Consider the following 22,201-nt stretch of genomic DNA (forward strand, 5'->3'; position numbering starts at 1 on the left):
CCAATCTAAGGAATTCTAGGATTCGACGATTCAATGATCGTGTGCTATCCATTTGTGCAGGTGTAAACTACTACATAAAACACTCTTCTACATTAAAAAAAATACTTCATGAAGACTGTTATTACATTTCTTTTGCAAAGTAGTAATGGAAAAAGATTTACAACACCTATATGCCTTCAAACTGTTCACTGAAAGACCATCAGAGAAGACTTATCTCTGGAACTGCTCTTTAGAGTTGAAAGAAAGACAGATCACCAGGACAGTGGATTGAATGATGGCAAAGATCTGGCTCAGGAGACTGTGAATCGTATCAGGCTCATGGCTTTCATTTAAAACTTTTACGTACTTAGGCCTTACAGCTAAAACCATAAAAATTAAAGGCATGGAGAAGCAAGAAGTCATCCTAAGGGACTGGTGCAAGGTTTGTGTGAGAGGTGCTGTTCCTATGCCTTCCAACCATGCACCTCATACTGCCAATCTCACAGACAGGATATCAGATCAGATGGACTTTGGATTTGACCCAGTTTGGCAGTTCCTGTGTTCTTGTAACCTTCCAAACATGGCCTCTGAGTCACAAAGTCAATCATCACAGAACGGCTTGAATTGGAGTGAGCCAGAAATAAAGATGTGAAATACAGAGACTGTGTCATTTTAATGAGTGCTAACACTTGACTCCACTCTTCTAGAACTCTGTCTAATCTTGCTAAAAGAAATCTGTTTTTTTTCTAATTATTTGACCACAGCTATTGCCAACACTATACTTCTTTTCCCCAACCACTAGAGCTGCTTTTCTGAATAGTCAAATAACCATGGAATTACCTTTGCAAAGATGCAAATCTCCTACCACTTGATTCAGGGCATTAGACAACAAGTGATAAAAATAACACACACATGAATTTAAACTCAGCATAAATTTCTGCTGGAAAAACTTAGAAGAAATGCAATTAACTCTCATCTGTAAACTTAGGCATTTTACCTGTGCTAGCAAATCTTCACCCTCTTATATTTAATATGTGTCCAATTTAAATATTACAATATGTATCTTTACCTCAGCAATTTTTTTGCTTTCCTATTACCTCAGCAAGGATGGCACAGACTTGTAATGGCAAAGAAAATTCTGGTTGATAGTCTTGTTCCTAACATTATGACTGCCTAAGAAACAGTATTATCCCATGTATAAACTCAACACAATTATCAGCCTTAAAATCTATGAGATTCATGTATTTAAACTTCTCACTAACTGCAGAAATGACTATCAGTATTTTCTTCGACTCAAGAAATTGGCACCAATATTCTTGAACATCTGGATCAAATTCAACCACCAAAACCTTTATTTCTCACATTTGATAATCATAGAATCATAGAACGGTTTGGGTTGGAAGGGTCCTTTAAGATCTATTTAAGATCTATTCTGTTATGCTTACAAATTTCAGACATTTAGGTTTTGTTTTTCTCAATTAAATGCTAAATGGCTTTTTTTTTCCTTTTTTTTTTAAAAAAAAACTGGACTTGTTTTAAAACTGATTTGACCTTACAGTATTTTCCACAGCTTCTAGTCCTGTTCCATCACTTTAAGTTTTTTTAATTAAAAAAAAAGTTTTTTTTTTAATAAAAAACCCCGCAGGTTCTTTAAGGCATTCCAGTTGCCTGCTACAGTCAACAGTGCTATAGTGGCATAAATAAAAACTGAAGACTCAAATGTTTTCCCTTACTTTTGTCAATAGACCCCACAGGCATTATTATTTGACCAGGTCCCAACATGCACTATTATTAAATTGTTACATGTCTTTGTTGAGTGACTCAAGAGATCCTGGAGCAATGAGACTGCACAGTTAAATTCTCCTAGCTATGCACTGTATCAACTAAATCTCACTTGGTGACTTCAGCATATGAGTGAACTAGGTGCTGAAGACAGCAGTATTTCTAATGCCCCTTGCAGCAATGCTGAGCAAGATGTGTTTTGCTCAAGGGGAATGATCAGAGCAGCCCAATAATATGGGCTCAGGTCAAAATAGATGTGCAGAGTCCACTGCCTGGCAGCAGCTCCAGACGTCATGAAGTGTGAAGAAAGGACTGTGGAGGGGGTGAAAATGTGTGAAACATGCAGCAAGACCAATGAGCCCCCATTTCCCTCTGCGATGAGGAGGAGAAGCCTTCACCAAGATGTGGGCTGCAGTGGTAGGAATGGTGCTGGGATCTGATTATCCCATGTTCCCCACTGCTACCCACATTTCTGAGGTCGTGCAGCCCTTGGCTGAACTTAAATACAACAAAGAGAAGGCTGGAAGCAAGAGAGCATCAGAGCAACAGAGAGAACAGTAATTTACTCCTCCTCCCTGCACTGGGCAGTTTCAACAAAAAGACCTTGTGTAAAAAGTATCTCTGCCCAGGAATTTCCTTCTAATAATTTTTGTCAGCTTTTTTGACTTCATATAAAGACCTACCTATAGGTCTTATGTGTTGCATGAGGAATTCTTGCAGCGTGGTTTCACATGACTTTAAAATTCTTGTCATTAATTTCCATTTTATCAGAGAGAAGACATTCTTGAATGTTTGCTGAAGAGTAACAGCTAAAATCCAATATTGCAGAAACAATGGTTTTGAAAAAGATTCTATGTCAATTAGTAATGGAGATATAAAACTAGAAAATTTATGACATGACTGATTTCCAAAGCTTATTTTAAGATACAAATATGAAAATTTGTTCTTATTTTCTTGTTGCAGCAAAGTGTATTTAAATCTTTCTGAGATGGGAGTGTATACAGTAAAATACTGATTCACAATTCTTGCAAAGAAATTACATGCAGAAGGATTTCCTATAAAAAAAGCTCAGCTCTGAATAGAAGGAGTTTCCTTGTCTGTAGATATTCCACCTATAGTTGTACAATTAAAGAACTTCAGGAGACTGCACTGCCTTTGCAGTGACAGCATAATTTTTACTGGCACTGCAGGAGCAATATGAGGGCCTGAGCAGAGGGCCTACACCTATGCATTTTTAGACGAGAGGCAATGGCCTTAATCTGTGCCAAGTGAAGTTCAGATTGGATAGTAGGAAAAATTCCTGCTCAGAAAAAGTGGTGATGCATTGGCACAGGCTGCCCAGGGAGGTGGTGGAGTCACTGTCCCTGGAGGTGATCGAGATCCATGGAGGCACTGAGGGACATGGGTTATTGGGCATGATGGGGGTGGGCTGATGATTGGACTAGATGGTTTTAGAGGTCTTTTCCAACCTTAATGATTCCTTGATTCTAATGGAACCCAGTCCATCCAAGCATTATATATTTACACTTGGCAAAATGGCATCAGAAGACTTTATGCACAGTACCTGTTACTAGTGCTTATTCTTTTCATTGCAACAACTAGCACAAGGATCAGTCTGGAGACATGGCTGAGATGGCAAAGTTAGCTTTTAAACTGTCAGTCTGGATTTGGCCCTGTCGTTGTTAACAGTTTAGATTCTTGTATCTGACTGAGATTAAATAGATAAGGAAATCCTCATAACGTCAACTCTGTCCCACAGTGCATTATAATGGCTGCTGTGTGTTTTCAGAAGGTGCACCCAGCTAAGGCTCACAGAAATGGGATTCCTTGCATCTGGCTTGTGACACATACACTGTAGGTGCCTATGGCAAAGGCAGTGACCTCAGGCTCCCTGCAGGCAGTGCACGATTCACGCCTCCTCTGGCAGTAGTGGTAGGTTGGGGCTCTGCACCACAAAGAAAGAAAGAGCCATCCATCCAAGGGCCAATCCATTTGGGAATTTTTGAGGAGGAGAAATACTAACTTAGGAGACAAAAAAAAAAAAAATAAAAAATGATATTTTACAATGTTTACTTAATTGCCCCAACATCATATGTAAATAGTATTGCTGCAGAAAGCAGTATTTCAGGCTTCCTAGCCAAATAGGTAAAATTGTTTAATGGGTAAAAGCCAAGCTAGAATATTATGACCCATCTATGCACGTGCTCCTTCATGCAATTTCCGGACGCTTATAAACAAATGCCTAATGGAAGCATATTTTAGCTAGAAATTATTACTCTAAGCAAATTATTTTTAATGCTAGTAGGTGTCCAATAATTGTTTGGCACTGAGACAATAAAATATTTTGGTTTTGGAAAATTGCAATGTGTTTGATAGTGTATTACTGAAGACTCATTTTGTTTATACAGCCAGGGCCATGCTGTGTACCATTCTGCATGCTAAATGTTATTAGTAACGCTAACAAGTTGTTAGGAATCAGGCCAGTTCATAGTGGAAATACTCCTTTTTTTTTTTAAGGGACTAAACCAACGTTTCACTTTGAATGTCTTCAAGCTGGGGACTAAATTCATATTTTTTAATTATAATTTATATCCGCTATTTTTAATGCAACTGAAGCAATATAGCAGTCCTTAGCAAAAAGAACATACCAGGGCTCAGGTCAGATTTTCTCCCGCATTTAATGGGAAAGCTCTTTGCCTTCAGCAGTTTAGAAACATGATGTAATGGAAGCAAGAGAGAAAACTAAATGAGTTGATGCTGCAAGTGGAAGCGGCACCATGGAATGGAAAGAGATTCTTAAGCTAAAATTTAATTATACAGCAAAGCTGAACATCTCATTTCAAATAATCAAAATTAGTCAGGATTGATGCCCTTACAGGAGAAGCATAATCCAAAGCCTTCTGCTAACAAATGTTGTTCCAAATGATAACAAAAGCTAGTTAAAAATTTTGGACCAAACTAAGGTGCAAACTAAAGTCACAGAGCATAGCAAACAGCTGAACCCTGGATTTTTGTGATCTCGTCTCTGATCACATCAGCAGGATGTACATCTGCAGGACAATGAGGTCCAGTAAATGCCCAGCACCCCTGCTCATTGCCTTGCCTATGCTGTAGGTTTGTCTGTGTCCACTCTATCTTGCCTTGCTGACTTGGGGTCTGGGCTTGATTTGGATGTGACTCTTCACTATATACTTTCTGGGAACCACAGGACTGGGGAGCAACCTGGGTTGATGCCAGCAGATTTGATGTTCATGCTCTGGCACTGTGCTGGATGCAGACTTTCATTGTATCCAGGATTTTGTCCTCTGTTTGCTATCCTGGGTACCCGAGCTCTGACTGCAGCTCACTCTGCCCTCTTTAGTGCAACACCTTTAAAAATAGCAGTAAGTATAGAAATAGAACAGCAATGTTGGAGATGCATTATTCACTGACTGCTCCTCAAAAGCTACAGTAGTGGCAGGCTAGAAAGGATATAAAAGTGTTGGACTGTGCAGGCTAGCACACATAGACGGATTGCTGCTAGGCACATTGCTCTCAGGCATACATACCTCCAGTTGCAGAAGATTACAGCTATACAAGTCATCATTTTCCTAAGCAATGGTTGGAATATCAGTTGGAGACCAATTTTTATCTGAACTGAGCATCTAGTCCATTAAGTGCCCAAATGTCTTTGAAGAGCACTCCACAGGCAGCCATTGCCAATGAAAGGAAACAAGAGAAGTCAGGCTGGATTGACGAGGAGGGATAAATCGGGCTGAGACTGGGAATAAAGAATATTTAATTAAGCATCAGTGCCCACGCCACCTTCAGTAACCCTCCTTCAAATCATCCTTGTGGGTAGGCGTATACTTCATTTATGTGCAACCTCTCTTTTTCTCATTAAATCTCTTAACCTGTGATCCCACACCTTTTGGTGTTTGTCATGTCCATTATCTCTTACTCAGTATCTGCTGCTATTTTCTGACTATCAAATTTAGAGGAGGAAAAAAAAAACCAGAGACACCCTCCTTGTCTCTTTTCATGCACATTCAGATGTACAAATGCACACCAGTGTGCACAGAAATGCTTTTACCAGTTCAGCATATCTCCTTTCACTACCTCTTATCTGATGACTGGGGGGTATTTGGAAACTCAAATGAGTAAGCAACTGGGCAGATATTTATAAGGAAAATCTACGCATGGGTGAGTGCATACTATTTTTTGGACTCGTTGGAGGAGCTTAATGGCCAGTTTCTAAAAGGGGGCTACAAGAAAGTAGGGGACAGACTCTTTAGCAGGGTCTGTTGTGATAGGACAAGGGGAAATGGTTTCCAACTAAAAGATGAGAGATTTAGACTGGATACAAGGAAAAAGTTTTTTATGATAAAGGTGGTGAGGCACTGGAACAGGTTGCCCAGAGAGGTGGTGGTTGTCCTGTCCCTGGAGATACTAAAGGTCAACCTGGATGGGATCTGAGCAATTTGACTGAGCTGTGAGTGTTCATTGCAGGGGAGCTGGATTAGATGACTTTTAAAAGATCCCTTCCAAGTCAAAAGATTCCATGATTCTAACTTCTCTTTCTCTGTCAGATGTAGAGCTGCTGGAGTGGGTCCAGAGGAGGGCCAAGAAGATGGTCAGAGGACTGGTGTAGCTCTCCTGTGAAGACAAGCTGAGGGAGTTGGATTTGTTCCACCTGGAGAAGAGACTGCTCCGGTGAGACCTCATTGCAGCCTTCCAGTACTTAAAGTGAACTTATAAACAGGAGGGGGACTGACAGTGATAGGACAAAGGGGAATGGCTTTAAACTGAAAGTTTAAAGTGGAACACTTTCTTGTTATGGACAGTTTCTCCATAAACACAGTGAAACTTTATACTCACAAGAGCTAAACCTAGTTAAAACACTAACAGATTTTACTAACTTTGATCAGCAGTGTGAGAAGATAGACAGTCTTATACTTTCTGATTTCTGAGAAGCGGGGATTCAGCTGAGATTATCACCTCTCTCTTTGCATCAATGCGCTCAGACCTGCCATGGTGAAACCAGGGCAGCTCTGACAGCAGATGCTGCTTGGTGAAGAAGAAGACAAGCAAGTCAGTCTCCATATACACAGATAGAAGAAAGAACAATAGGCTTAAACAGCAGCAGTTTTTCCATTTCTAATGATGAGGACAGCAAAACACTGGAGCGGACTGTTTATGAAGAATGTTTATGAAGAAATTTCTGTTGACGCCAGTTTATAAATACAGATTAGACAAATCTGTGAGACAGGAGGAAGATACAGAAGCTAATCTCAGGGCCGGGTTTGGACTCAGCAGCCACTTGAAGTTCCTTACAGTCCAGTTTTTCTTTGACTTGATGATTAGGACTGGAAACACCAGGAATTTCTTGAGCATAAATTGCTTAGAAATAGGACTTTTTTTTTTTTTTTTTTTTTTTTTTCCCCAGCTTCTTAATAAACTGTTTAAACATGTCCTATGTATGAAGAGTAGCTTTTGACATTTGGAAGAAAGGTGCGTTGAGTGTGCAGAGGGTTTTATTTACACCGCAGTACTGAATTTGTTATCTCAGCTGAGTTTAGCTTTTCTCTTCCAGGCCTTAACGCAGTGTTAGCAAAATGACAATAAAGCAAGAGGATGGCCTTACATTACAGGCAGGGCTGTGGGATCTGTAAACAGAATCTGCTCACAAGAAACATTAAATGCTATCAAGCTTCTGTCTGTCACAGTAAATATATTCAGTGGTGTTTGAAAGGTTACAGTGAGTGTAAGGTGTTTGTCTGGAATATGAAAAGCACTATGGAAGACAAGCTGATCGAATGGGAAAAACTAATGGATATGGATGGCACAATATGTTGTGGTTCACAGCCCAGACCTACTGGGAAAACTTTGGATGGATGGAGCAGGGCCCTTTCTGGGCAAGCACCTCTTCCCTGCTGGACATCCTGCTGAGCAACCTTGCTAGGTGGGCACCTGCCAAGAAAACCTGCATGAAATTTATTCAGTTGGGAACTGAAGTTGGGTATTTAACCATAAGAAAATATTCAGGAGTCAGTGTCCAAATAAGGGATGAAATTAAATGCTATATGGTATAAAAACAGATCTCTGTGTACCATTAAGTTTTACTGAAATGTTTTGCTTCAAGATAGCTCAATACTTCTCTGGAACAGGAAACATATATGAACATTAGAAAAAAGGTGATACGTTGATACAGGTCTTTCCAAGAGCTACCATTTCTGCTATAAAAATATTTTCGAGAGACAGTCGAGAGAACATATAATCTGACAATGAGAAAAGAAAGAGAGATGCTATTTCTGTTGCCTGAAGGACTGATTCAGAAAACAGACTATTGGCTTGCATCCTTCCAGTCTGTAATATTTCCATAATTGGTTGGCATTTGAGTCAGTAAAAGTCTGAACAACCCTCAGCCACTGTGCGTTTTAGGATTACTATAACAAACCATGAAGCTTGCGGTGGGCAGAGTCACCATGAGTTCAGTCTGCTGCTTTGGTAGATAGGTAATGCTACTTACAGTTACTAACATGGGCTGCTCTTGGTGAAAGGGGAATGTCAGAAGATGCATGTCACTGAGTGACACGGTCTAAATAAGCATGGTGCTGATGGGTTGACGGTTGGACTAGATGATCCTAGTGGTCATTTCCAACTGTAATGATTCTATGATTCTATGCCTGGGAGATGATCTTGAGCTCAACATAGCATAAAGAATACTTTTTATTGAAGTTTGTGCTCACATAACTCCAGTGCCTTTCTCCAGCATAAGCATTTTATATAAACCTCTGAGCTTCCCAGTTTTCCATTAGTTCTCCATAGACTGGTGGGCCAGTCTAATAGAGCAAATGTTTAGGAAATCTAAATGTTTTAACTTCATCTGTCCTTTTCAGCTCTGAATCATTAAGGTAGCCAGTGTCCTGAAAATGCTGCCCTTTGCTGCAGTAGCACAGAACAGCCTTAGGGAACCAGAGGGAGGGACAGGTTGCTTTGATACTCATAGTAATTAACAATTAGAACAGCTCATGAAGAGTATTATTATGATTAAATAGATGAATTTAGAGACTGAACTTTGTCAACTCAACCGAAGCACAATCTGTGCTTGCTGAAATGAAGCTGTGAAGCTGTTTATAACAATATTGTATCTTGTTCCAAAACACATAGGTGTTGGCTTCTCTGGCTGGTTGGATATCTTTAAAAATGTTAATAAGATCTCGGATTCTGATGATTTTTTGTCATAAGCTGTACTAACATTTCATTTGCAGCTTAAGTTATAAATTACATCTCTGAAATGGAACAAATAAGCTTCTTTTGCTCAAGGTGAAGGGACTTGAAAAGGAAAATTATGAAGAGCAGCTGAGGGATTTTTTTTTTTTTTGTTTGGAGGAGGCTGAGGGGAGACCCCATTGCTCTCTACAGCTATCTGAAAGGAGGTTGTAGTGAAGTGAATGGCAGCCTTTTTTTCTCAGGTGATAACTGATAGGATACAAGGAAATGGTTGGAAGTGGCACTAAAGGAGGCTTAGATTGTACATCTGGAAGAATTTCTTCATGGAGAGTGTGGGCAGGCATCATGATGGGCTGCCCAGGGCAGTGATGGAGTTCCTATCCTCAGAGATCATAGGAAGGGACCTTGAAGATCATCTTTTTCCCACCCCCCCGCTATAGGCAGGGACACTTTCCTCTAGACCAGGTTGCTCAAAGCCCCATCCAGCCTGGCCTTGAATGCTTCCAGAGGGGGAGATATTTAAGACATGCATCGACATGGCACTAAGGGACATGTTTTAGTGATGGGACTTGGTACGCTAGGTTGATGGTTGGGTTAAGCCAGAGATCTAGTTAGCCCAGTCAATTTTTCTGAATTTCTCCAGTAACAGATGTTTAAAAGTGAAAGAAATATTATCTTTACCTTCTTTTAACCTCTCTGTTTCTGGAAATCAACAATTATGTCCTGAGCTACATGATTAGAGAGTTAAAAGTTGTCACTGCTTGAAAATCAAATTCCTTTTTAACTAATTTTTGTTTTATATAATATCCTGTTATGATGAGCATCAGAAATTAATTATGTATTCTACAGAAAGATAGTATCCATTGCCTGTTTTAAACTCAAGACCATAGGATTTAACTAGTGCTCCCTAAGAGTGTTTTGCATTCCTTGTCTTTGTAACCATCCTGATTTTGTATATACTTGATTCACAAGCCAGGGATTGGAGAAGTCTGAGGAAATAAATTGAAAGTACTCTAAATATTCTAAATAATATTTAAAGAAATGCCAGTCATTTTAGAAAAGGTAACACATCCAGCTTTGATTTAAAGAAGAGAAGATTTTGGGCCTTCATAAAATTATCCTTTAGCTATCCATGCAAAGAGGTTTGTTAACTGCATTGCTGAGTGTTCTTAAGCACTTTTTCAGTGAGATGCAAGAACCTGGCCAACTACAAATGTCACACCATCTATGGTACTGACTTTTTATCTTATCTCTGGATATTCTCCCAGATTATCTTCAGGATAAATTAAGATAGCATCAGATCTCTCTCACTTGGCCATGTGGCCATGCACATATGAGCTCAAAGGTGCAACAGACAAATCTATAAGCCTTTTCCTATCCGAATTTTAGTTCCAAACAGAAGAGTTCTGCTGGGATTACTGCAGCCCTGTTTATCTGGGCTGAATTTCTTCCAGATAAAAAAAGTAAAACATGCACTGTTGGGCAGCTTTCTCCACTTCTTTTTGAATGCTGAAAGATTAAATGGGATTGCTAAAATATACAGGCATGTAAATGTACCCAAATGCCATATTTTACATCATGACTTTTAATCTAAGCGTGAACAGTTTTTCTTTTTATGCTTTTTCAGATACACCTTTACTTTATCTTTTTCCAAAAAGTCTTGAATTTTCTTTTTTTTTTTTTTAATGGACAAATACAGATTTTTAGCAAACACTGATGATAGAAGATGTATTCCCAAATGGATACAACATCTCAGTCTGTAATTATGCTATTTCCTCCATACTGAGACAAACATTGACATGAGTAGCTGGAAGATTAATGTTATGTTGATGACAAAAATGGAAAAACAATTTGGGGAATCAAGAGGTAATTAAATTCTTGACAGACTCACTTGAATAAGGACCATTAGTTATATGGATGAATTACTCCCCTGAGGCTTTGATTATATACAGGAAATAGGCATTTAACAAGTGATTTCATTGGCCATATAAAGCATATTATCTCTCCAGATAAATGGCAAAGTTAATTTACAGGCTTGCGGAGAGTGGCCATTTCAAATTTAAAAATGTAGAACTGATTCCTTAAGAAACACAGGGAGATAAAGATTTCACAATGCCGTTTATTATGTATTTTATACCAAGCTACCTGCACATGTGAATAATGTACAGAGGCTGAACTCTGATTCCACATACTTCATAAATCTGGAAAACTTGCTTCAATCAGTGCAATTATTCTGCTTTTGCAGTGAAGTCAAGAATTATTTGGTATGGCAATAAGGGAAATATTTGCAACTCTGAAATATTATTTTGCTGGCATGCAGAGGCTTGGGACCCTCTGCACTAGGAGCCGGATTGCAACAAGAGGAACTTCTCACTCTGGTAATCTGCTACAGGCTGAAGTAAAAGGACAGGATAAACTAAACTAGGACAAAGGAAGTATTTCTGTTCTCATTACAAAGGAAAAATGAAGTAAGAAGGCATTAAGAATGAGAATTTCAAACAGGCAGGGGACCTCAAGAACTGCAGCTCTGAAAGGGATCTGCTGAATCACTGTTTTGCCCCTTTGCTAGCCCCTACCTATGACTTTGTCATCTCATCACACAATTTTGGCACTTCCCTGTGTTTTTTAAAGCCAAATGGGACTTTTTTTTGCTGGTGGCTTCAGCCATATTCTCTTGTTTTGCTCACTGAAACCCTTACTTGTAAATCCGTGCACATCAACTGGACTGTTTTCAAAAGCAAATCCTCGCAATATTGATGTCAAGTATTCATTACTGCTACAAATGCAAGCTACACTTCTGCAGAGAAATGTACCTCTACAGATTTGGTGCTGGCTGGCCCATTGTGAAACACACCCGTGTTCAATGTCTGTCACAACTGTCAAAGCAATGAGTCCCCAAACCTAAATTTTGCATCCAGGACTCTAATATTCAACCTTCTGTTTGAGATGTAACACCTTTTCAAGTCAGGGAATTTACACTTCTTGCTCTGTTCCACTAAACATACATCAATGTTCATTGCTTCTAAAGGTCTTTTCTTCTCTAACCATCATTTAACTAAAACTGCATCTTCCAATTAGGAGGCACTGTCAGTCGGTATTCTTCTGAAATGAATAATTATTTAAAAGGTCATCATACCATACGCCTGTATTACTTGATATTCCTTAAGATGCTGAAATTTTCTGTACTCAGAAACATACAAAATGATTAAAAAGTGCAACTTCAAGAGATTTCATTATTTACATACCCCTTTTGCATCAATGACACCAGGCTTTGCGTTGAACTTCACTGTCTTCAAACGGGCACGCTCCTTCCTTTCCACTCTGTGGAAAACAAAAATAAAGAATCACATGTTGGTTGGAGCAGTGTTTTCTTTGATGTGTTTGATATTCAATCTGCTAAGACCACCAGTGGTACATGAAATGAACATCTAAAGCAAATTTTTACAAATAGATAGAGATGTCAGGTCACTTCCTCAGCCAATCACAGAATCATAGCATCATTAAGTTTGGCAAAGACCACTAACATCGCCTAGTCCAACCATCACCCCATCAGCACCATGCCCACTAGGCAGCCCACAAGTAGCACTTTGTTGGCAAACACAGGACTGGCTCCAAAGAGCCTTGGCTTTCTTACATTGGCTGAACAGTGCTTCCTTCCAACAAACATGCAGACTAAAGAGGCAAAGTTCCACCTGATGAGTTAAAATGTAAGACACTGCAGTTGTTGGAAAGAGGAATCTTAGCACTTCTCTCTTCCTTTACCCCATTTTCCAACTGCTTCCAGCAATGCCCCTTATTACTGCCTTCATCACAGCTAAAAAGTAGCCCAGTAATAAAAGTGAATAGGTTTTAGTAGTTTTAATGAGTTGAATTAGCCAGCTGAGATGGTCAGATAAACACTGCAGCTGGTTTGACCAGAGCAGACTGGAAGAGGATGCTTCCTTCCTTATGTTTCAGAGCAAACTTTGCCTTAATTCTCAAAAAAAAAAACCCAGCAAAAAAACAGCATCCACCACACACAGGCAGATGATTTGACCACAGCTTTGTAAAGCCCTTTTTATGTGTTTAGATATTTCACTGTTTAAACACGAAGTCCTTCAAACCTGTCTTTACCAGTGTCGCAGGTATTTTAAAGGTCTTGCCCTCAGCTTGCTTTGCAGAGCGAATGCTGGTTCACTGAAGTAATTTTGAACATGCTGTTCCTGGAACCTTTTTGTTGCTGATTTTTGAAAAGAATTCTAAATTTGTCTTCTGAAAGCTGGAGGTATGCTATTTCTTACAATATTGAAGTGCAGAGAAGCTTGCTTCAGGTTTTGCTTATTTAAAACTACAGCTTTTCCCAAATGAGCACATCTGAGGAGAGATGCAAATGCTCCAGGGCAGAATAATTATTTTCAGCCCTAAAACACTGTGAAATAGGTGGGTGGTCCTTTTTTAAACTATAATCTCCATGGAAGCAGCATGGAAATAATTTTTTTTCTTATGTATTTCAGTGAAGTGGGTGAATTCTGAAGACAAATATGTGCAGGTATTCATAACCAAATAGCATGGCCATCTAAGCAAAGAACACAAATTATACATTTCAGTTTCTTGGTCTGTTTCCTGTTTGGTACCAGGAACTGACCACTCATTAACAGATGGATGCATTGGGTGAGCTTATCTTCAAGATCAGTTTAATGCAAATGAATCTAGTGTCAAGAATCAAGACAGCTCCACAAACCAAAGTGCAGGAACGGAAGGCAAAAAGGACATTTGTGTTGACAGCTCTCCCATGGCCTGAGCTGGGAAACCAGAGCAGTCAGCTCATGTGTGCCCACCTCATGGGACCGAAGAGCTCAAACTGCAGTGTTGTATAACCCACAACTTGGCTCAGTCTGTACCATTCTGACAATTGTATTTTTAAAGAAAGTTGAAATGCTCCAATAAATCCTCAACAATTATTTGATCTTAATATCCACTGCTTCATTAAATACAGTTTGGGAAAGGAGTTGCTACCTTGTATACATAACACCTTCATAGTGAGAAAAGTGAAAGTCTTTTTACGAGAGGATTCTCTTTAAGAGAGAAAAAAATCATTGGCAGTAAGCTAAAGCCTGGCAGATTCAGGTTAAGTAAAACACAAGGTTTACTTTTTAATGGTTAAGAACTTTAGCCATCGAAATAGCACAGAAGAGGTATATCTGGCACCTATATCTTAGAATCTTGACTGGAAAAACACAAATTCCAGTCATCAGTGTAGTGGAAAAAAAGACAGACAAGGTAGATTTATGAAGGAGATCAGACAGTGTTCCTTTTCTATCCCTAAGTATTATGGACCAATATTCTGAGTTTCCATTGTTTAGTGAATGGGCATAATTTTAAAAACAAGTTTGCAAACATTAAAATCTATTAGCACAGGGAGATAAGTGCAGTAAAAGTTTTACCTGTAGGAGAATGATATAGTAGATTTTGAAAGTTCAGTCCACCTACAAGATTTACACATTGTGTATATTTAAGCTTTTACCACAGTATGCTGGAATAGTAACACGAGTAACTCAAAAAACGATCTGAGAAAGGGCGAGCTCTCCTCTGAATGTAATCAAACTCCATGAAAGCCACATGCAGAGAGAGAGAAATCTACAGCAAATCTACAAGGAAATCTACTGAAAGGAAATGCTGTACTTATCCTTACCTTGACTACTACAGTCATTGCTATAAAGGTAGTACTTACTACCTTTGCAAAATCATCTACAGGATCTACTGGCCCAAGCCAAAAAATCCGATTGTCTACCTATAACTGAAACAGGAACACTGTTTGTCTAAGATTATGAAGTTCTCTAGGAAATCTAAGTTCAGTCCTGCAAAGCTAGCTCGTAACAGCTCAATGCAGCATTTTTATTAGACAATAAATGTTATCTGGGGAGAAAAATGATGTTTATTTTATCCTCCAAATTGGTCCAAACATATCTCTTTTTGTAACTTTCACAGTTTTCCACAAATGGCATTTAAATACATTCTCTTATCCAAGTGTGGATGATAAGATTGCTTAGTTTTTGGTAATCTTTTTTTTTTCTTAAATTCAAACTATTCTTTTGATAGAATAATAATTAGCACAACATGTTTCCTTCTGTCTGAGTGGGCTTATATATTTCCTACTGAAACACAGTGAATACTGGTTACCATAGTTACCGTTTAAATTTAGAATAAATGCATTTCTCTGTAAGTGTGGAATATTCACATGGAAACAGCTCAAATGCAGCTTTTAAATTACATCTGTGTTATTAAAAACACATGAACAGTTTTAAACTCAAACTAGCAGATGAAGTCCCCCGATAATATCAGTAAGAAATGAAGACTTGGGGCTGTATAATTGCCTAAATAGGATGAATGCCTTCTGAGAAAATAACTACCTCAAATGAACACAGTATTCAGCTTATTAATCTGTGTTAACATTTAAACTCATCCCAATCCTTTCTAACTTCCTAAAACGTCTGTTTTTAACTTCATTTCTTATTCACTGCATAAAGAAAGTTGGAAATTAACCCTGAAGAGTGGACCTTATTTATGAAGTTCTTCATAATTGAATTAGCAGCAATGGTGGGAATGGCTGCACTCTACATGCGGAGAAGACAGATGAGGAACGAGAGAAACATTCTGCATTGCTTTGAGTAATCCATAAATAACATCATTAAGTGTCATTAATCCTCCAGGCAAATATATCAACAGTGTTCATACATGCTTATAATGAATGGTGAATGTTACAAGCTTTTCATAATCTATATCTGTGTTGAAGAAAGCCCACAGTTTTGTTCTTCATTACAATTTTTCTGACACTTTCTACAATACAAGTCTTTTCAGTTATTATTTAGCTGAACCAACAACTTCCAAGCTGAAATTTCATGTGTCTCAGGGCAATTACAACACTGCTGCTGCCCAAAGTGTCATTGAAATGGGTTAACTGTTGGAGAAAGGCTCAGATAAAATAGATGGTTGCACCCAGGATATAAAATTATCTTAAAGCACTTCTGCTCAGGTGCTCCACTGCCTTCATAGAATCATAGAATCACAGAATGGCTTGTTGGGTTGAAAGGGACCTTGAAGCCGATCCAGTTCTAGCCCCCCTCCATGAAAAGGATTGCCACCCATCAGATGAGTCTGCCCAGGGCCCCATCCAACCTGGCCAACACCTCCAGAGATGGGGTATCCACAGCTTTTTGGGGTAGCCTGTGCCAGGGCCTCACCATGGGAATAGGTTCATTGACTGGGTGAGGGACTTGAAGTATGACAGTAGATTGCTCTGGTAGCAGGAATACACTTCTCTACTTCCTGAAGGAATCATCTCACCATCCAAATATCTGAAAAGCTTTGTTTCTTTGCATGCTCTGGAGAAATATGATAGAATTTGGTTCTCTACAGATTTTGTCTATGTTAGTTGACCACAGTGTAGACTGCAGTGAACTGAAGTTGTTTCTTCAGTTTCTCCTTCCAGCTACTGGGTCATGTTTGCCAGAGAGCCAAAAAGTGAGCTAAAAATGTTGGGAATTATGTAAATAAAAAATACCGAATATCAGTTTTTATCTATCTTTTTGTATTTATATTTATTTGATCTAGCTCTTAAAAGTACATCTTAATAAATACTTAAAAGGAACACTACTTTGAGCACTTTTAGCATGTATTTTCAGTTTTGCCATTGCTACATTTTAACAAAAAATAATCATGACTCCCCTTATCACCAAGACAAAGTGGGGGTTAGGCACAAATTGCTTTTCACAGCAGCTAACATTGTGAATGCCTAGATAACAAGGAGTGTAAATTCTTCATACTCGTCCATTCCTTTGCCTGCTAGAAAAATCACCATCCCTTAGGCAACACTTTGAACAATCATCTGAGGAAACCACTTTTAAAGGAAGAAATGTTTCACTTAGAATGGTATCCATTTTTTATTTACCACTGCTGCACAAAGTAGGATTATAAACTGGTTGTGCAAAAGATTAACTGAAGGGGAATGGTTCCCATCTGCCAGATTATGCAAAGACTCAAATTTGAAACCAAGGACTGCCTAATATACACATTAATTTCATGCTCCTTTCTAATTATAAATCTGCTCAGTAGGGTTATGCCTAGGAGTTTAAGGAAAACACAGGTACAATTTCCAAAACTACCTAATGGCTCAAGTCTCATTTGCAAAAGTTCCGAGGGTCACTGAGGCTCAATGAGCTTTCAAGAGATGTTCAAAGACATCCAGCATTCAAATAATAGAATCATAGAATCATATCATCATAGAACCATAAAATCATAGGGATTGGAAGAGACCTTTGGAGACTATTGAGTCCAACCCCATGCTAAAATAGGTTCCCTACAATAGGTTGGGCAGGAAAGCGTCCAGGCAGATCTCAAATATCTTCATAGGAGGAGACTCCACAACCTCTCTGGGCAGCTTGTTCCAGTGCTCTGTCACTCTTGCAGTAAATTCCTGTGTTCCAGCTTGTGCCCATTACCCCTTGTCCTGTTGCTGGACACCACTGAAAAGAGCCTAGCCCCATCCATTTGACTCCCACACTTTAGATATTTATAAGCATTGATGGGATCACCTCTCAGCTTTCTCCAGATGTGACTTTGGAACTGAAAGCATCTGAGCCCCAGGTGGACGCAACCTCATCAAGCACAACTATTGTGAATTTCATGACCCACTTTCCACCTCCTTTCCAAGTGTAGTTCCCTGCAGAAACAGTACAGTGTAGAGTGAAATGGTCTAAGATGATCTGAGATCTGGGACAGCAGAAGTACATCTTGTATAGTCATTTTCTACAGTGATGCTCATTCATGACAAGTTTCTTCCTGTACCCTACTTGGGGAGAAAAACTTACTGGCTATCCAAGTTATGACTCTGCAACTGCAGGGAGAGTTATACCTCAAGAGGAGGTGAATTCTTGAGGAATAAAAAGGGTGAAGTACGGCATCACTGTCTGTTCTGGCTACATTCACTTCCAGGGCATCTGTACTCATAGAACAATGTGTATTTCTGCTTTATTTGCCTAGGCTCCTTGTGTGATGGAAGGAGAGAGTTACTGTCTCATATGGATGAACTCATATGGATGATCTATGATTCTATGGGGGTTACGTAGTAAGACACAGATTTCCACCTGGATTCCCAACCTTGTAATATTTCTTGGTAGTAGACACTTTGCAGCCCTTTTTTCAAAAATGATCAAGAATTATTCTCCTTTTCCCATGCATAGCCAAAGGAGTGGAGAAGACTTCAGTGTTTCCTCACTAGCAAGTTCAAAACTTTAATTCTTTTGGTTGCTGTTTTCTTCTGACTCATCTTCTGAAGAATGAGAACTTACCACTGTAATGAAGCACTTAAAGGCATAGTAATATGTAAGTACCATTCTGTTTGTTGAAAATGAGTCTTTGGGATTTTTCAAAATGAGACGTTCAGCTCTTTTTTGTGCACTGAAAGCAAGTAGAAGTTGAGTACAACTCAACCAGACATGAACTGTTAACCCCTACTGTTGGAGGTTAATGGACCACTAGGAATTTTGTCAGTGCCCTTGTAGAAGCACTAATCAGTGTTCTCAGTAGAGTTGTAAAATATCGAGTGAGACGTGCTTTAATCTTTAATAACTGATTAATCACTGATGTAGAGTAGGGATGCAAATAAGAAACTGGTGTCTGGAATCAAATAAAATGGTTACAGCAACCAAATTTGCATGAATTTGGCACTGAGGCATTTTGCAGAATTAAAGCAATTTTCAGATCCATCATGAGAATTGTAGAAAGGAGAGCTATCTTGTAGAAGAATACAACTTAAAATGGATTCTTGAAAGAACTGACATGATTTAGTGGTGGGTCGTTAGAATCAGAGTAGTATGGTTAGGTTGTGGTTGGACTTGATGATCTTGAAGGTCCTTTCCAACCTGAGCAATTCTATGATTCTAGGATTCTAACTTGCTATATTTTACATCTTTGCTAATGTGCTTCTTCATGTCTTGCTTCACCATTTCCAGGACATCTGCTTTACATTTGTTGTGCCTGCAACAAATATACATTTGTTGTATTCCATCAAGTGAAGGATAACAGACAATGCAGATCACTATTTATAGTCCAAATATGTTGACTCAGTGCATAGTTTTCCATTGCTTCTATTCTTTGCTCTGTTTAGCTTTGCCTGTGTGAAGTTTCAGTGTACCAATAAGCTCTCATTCTCTTAATTTATTTTTGAGTATTTCTGAAGTGGTATTTTTTTTTGCAACAGAAAATATATTTTTCACTAGGAGAAACATGCTCTCTCATAGACCTCCACCTTTACTTAGGAAAGCCACTTGCTCATAGAAAGCAGCTCAGCACTTGGTTAATATTTTATGAAAATGGTAGACCTAATGCCATTAGGAAGTGACTCCTCATAAATCTGTAGAACAAACTTATTCTGTTTAAAAGCTAAGGGTTATTTTCCTTTTTCCCCATCATTGCTAGAGAACAGGAAGAGAATTATAAATACACATACATATCAATTTTACTCTGTATTTATTTTTTTCCCATTAGGTTAGTAAGTATAGTCGGGTAACTTATTTTAGACAAAGCTTACAAGATCATGCCATGTAAAGAAATTTTATCATCTAAGGATTAAAGTCTTAAGGGATATTTGGAAAGGTGGACAGTTTGTAGGAGACCATTAAAAATAAAATTCACTTGAGTGGATAAACATGCCCTTCTGCCAAGCTGAGCAGAATAACAAATCTGAACTGGCTTTTTGCCCACGGGGACTTCTGTGCTGAGGAAACCTCTTGTTCCTTGTCCTTAAAAATGTTTGTGAAACATTGTTTTTTAATGTTTTTTCCTCCCATTTTGTTCTCAAAGGAAAGTGTGGTTACATGTGTTTGTTGGGAGAATGCTGTCCATCTGACAACACAACTGTGTGGTGCAATCACGCACATTTATTCGGTATATAACAGAGTTATGAGTTACATAACTGTTTTGCAGTCATATGTATTCCAGCTACCTGAAAATGGAAATCTTGGGATGATATACAACACAAGTGGTTTTGTCCTATAGACAAGAGAAGGATTATGTGAATGCTTTAGTGTTATAGGACCAAATCCTTGTTGCCTACAGAGGGAGCAAATGTAGAAGTGAGGAAAATTTAGGCTAGGCTGCTCTGGGGGCAATCTGTGTGAAACTGCAGGCTAAATTACCTTTAGATCCATATAGCCAACAAAAGCAGAGGTGCCACAGCATGTAAAATACTTGCTTTGCCATTCATGAAGTTGGAGGTTGTGCTTGTATGGGGATTGCAATTAAAAAAAAAAAGGAGGTGTAAAATCAGTGCTACAGCAAATTAAATTGTCTTTACTCTTGAATTAAAGCACCTGTGGAGGAATTTAATACACTCTAATTTACGCATGTTGGTTTCATGCTTTTTGTTGATTGACCTTTCTGAATGTGAGAATTTCCATTGGGAGGAAGTCTTAGAAATAGGCTGCTCTGCCTGCTACTGCCTGTTATGGAAAGTTGAATTCATTTACTTATCCTGACAAGGGAAAGGACAGTAAGGAAACAAAGCATTATTGTGATATATATGTAGAAATTCAAATCTAAATTAAATCGATACATCTAAATCTAATAAAAATACAGTGTAAATCTAATTCTACTGGCCATGCTAGTATAAAACACAGTAATTTTTGATGATCAGGTAGTAATTCACGTATTTAAATGTAGTGCTCAAATAGGACCATCGGCTGCTGAGACACTGGGATAGGACTTGCAGGTGTGTTGCAGCACCCGGGAGTCCCTTATGGCACAAGAGCTGCTTCCTGCTGTCACTGTAGGCATAACTCAGATACATCTTTGTGGTGGATGTGGAACCAGGACCAATTTGGCCTGTCGTGTTCATTTATTAATACTATATGATAACAACTATTTGCTTACTGTTAAAACACCACTAAAGTGGTTCATAGCCTCTTATGCTGAAGTCCTATCACTGCCAACATCAATACGATCCAAAATCATAACACTTTTATAGTATTTTATTTGTTTTCTACCTCAGTCCCATGGGGCAGAACAACAGCAAATACGTACAAATGTCCATAACAAATGGACAAAATGTTGCCTCCAGATGAAGAAAGGGTCACAGCAATACTTTAGCACTGAAGGATGTTTAGATTTTGCTGATCCTCACTGGGATCACCACCTCAACAGCTTGTGAGATTTGGTCCTTGCATATATCAGCGGAGAAACACAAGGATGTTGTCATTTCAGTGTGCTGTCTCTTTCAGAAACCCTTCTTTAGCTGCCATGCTACTCTCAAAACTCCCTCTTAAAGTTCGACTTTATAATTTAACAGTCAACAAGGCATCAAGTCCACACATTGACAGCAGCACTGAAATCTAAAGGCAAATAGCTTTCAAACTCTATTTAATCACTAAGAGATAAAGACTACTAATACACACAGCATCCTTGAGAGAATAGTGAGTGGCAGCTCCCCTGCAATTATAAATTATGATTTCTTCTGCTATACTACATACATCATTGAGAAGAAAAAGAGTTTGGAGTCTTGATTTATTATGCAAAATTTCTCTTATCAATTCATGCTGCAGTGTCATTGTTTGAAGGTCTCTCTTTTAAAAATATTAAAAAATAAAAAGCAAGAGTAAATGCTTGGAAAGAAATTACCATTACACAGTGCCTTAAAGAAATAATATATTGTATGTGTTATGGTTTTGTATGTATATATACATATATTTATATATTTGTATACACATCTATATACATACATAAATATATATACTAAAATCGAACTGAAGACTTTCAGAGCTATTCTACAATGATTTCACTTATGAAGAATGCAGGGATTATATAATAGCTGCCACTGTAAAAGACCCACTCTGGCACTAATAAACCCTGGATCTGTATAGCCTCCTCCAACCCAAAATGCAAAAAATTATTGCAGTCCCAAAGGATAAATGAATAGACAAAGGAAGGATGTCAAATACAACACACATAAAGAAGAAATAAAATAAAATTAAAAAAAAAACACTACCAAGAACATATTCTAAAGAAAATGAACAGAAATGAAGAACCCCAAAAAAGAGCAAAAGAAATATAAAATCTCTTCAACCTAAAACACCATGGAAAGGTGGGCTTGCAGGGCAAGTCACAGCTCAACGAGCAGCCACAGATGCTCTTCTCCTCCTTTTCTACCACACCATATATCTTACCATTTGTTATAAAAGACATCCTACCACATATA

General features: G+C 38.5%; 1 protein-coding gene across 3 annotated transcripts in view; it reads right to left on the bottom strand.

Annotated features, from left to right (window-relative positions):
- DLG2 (discs large MAGUK scaffold protein 2) overlaps positions 1-22,201 on the bottom strand; it is a 1,019,534-nt gene that overhangs the window by 32,394 nt on the left and 964,939 nt on the right. For all 3 annotated transcript variants that reach the window (XM_021382614.1, XM_021382609.1, XM_021382622.1), the window contains one exon: positions 12,219-12,294. In XM_021382614.1, the coding sequence (XP_021238289.1) occupies positions 12,219-12,294 (76 nt within the window). The remainder of the gene's footprint in view (positions 1-12,218; positions 12,295-22,201) is intronic.

Source organism: Numida meleagris, chromosome 1 (assembly GCF_002078875.1).
Source record: "Numida meleagris isolate 19003 breed g44 Domestic line chromosome 1, NumMel1.0, whole genome shotgun sequence".
Taxonomy (NCBI): Eukaryota; Metazoa; Chordata; class Aves; order Galliformes; family Numididae; genus Numida; species Numida meleagris.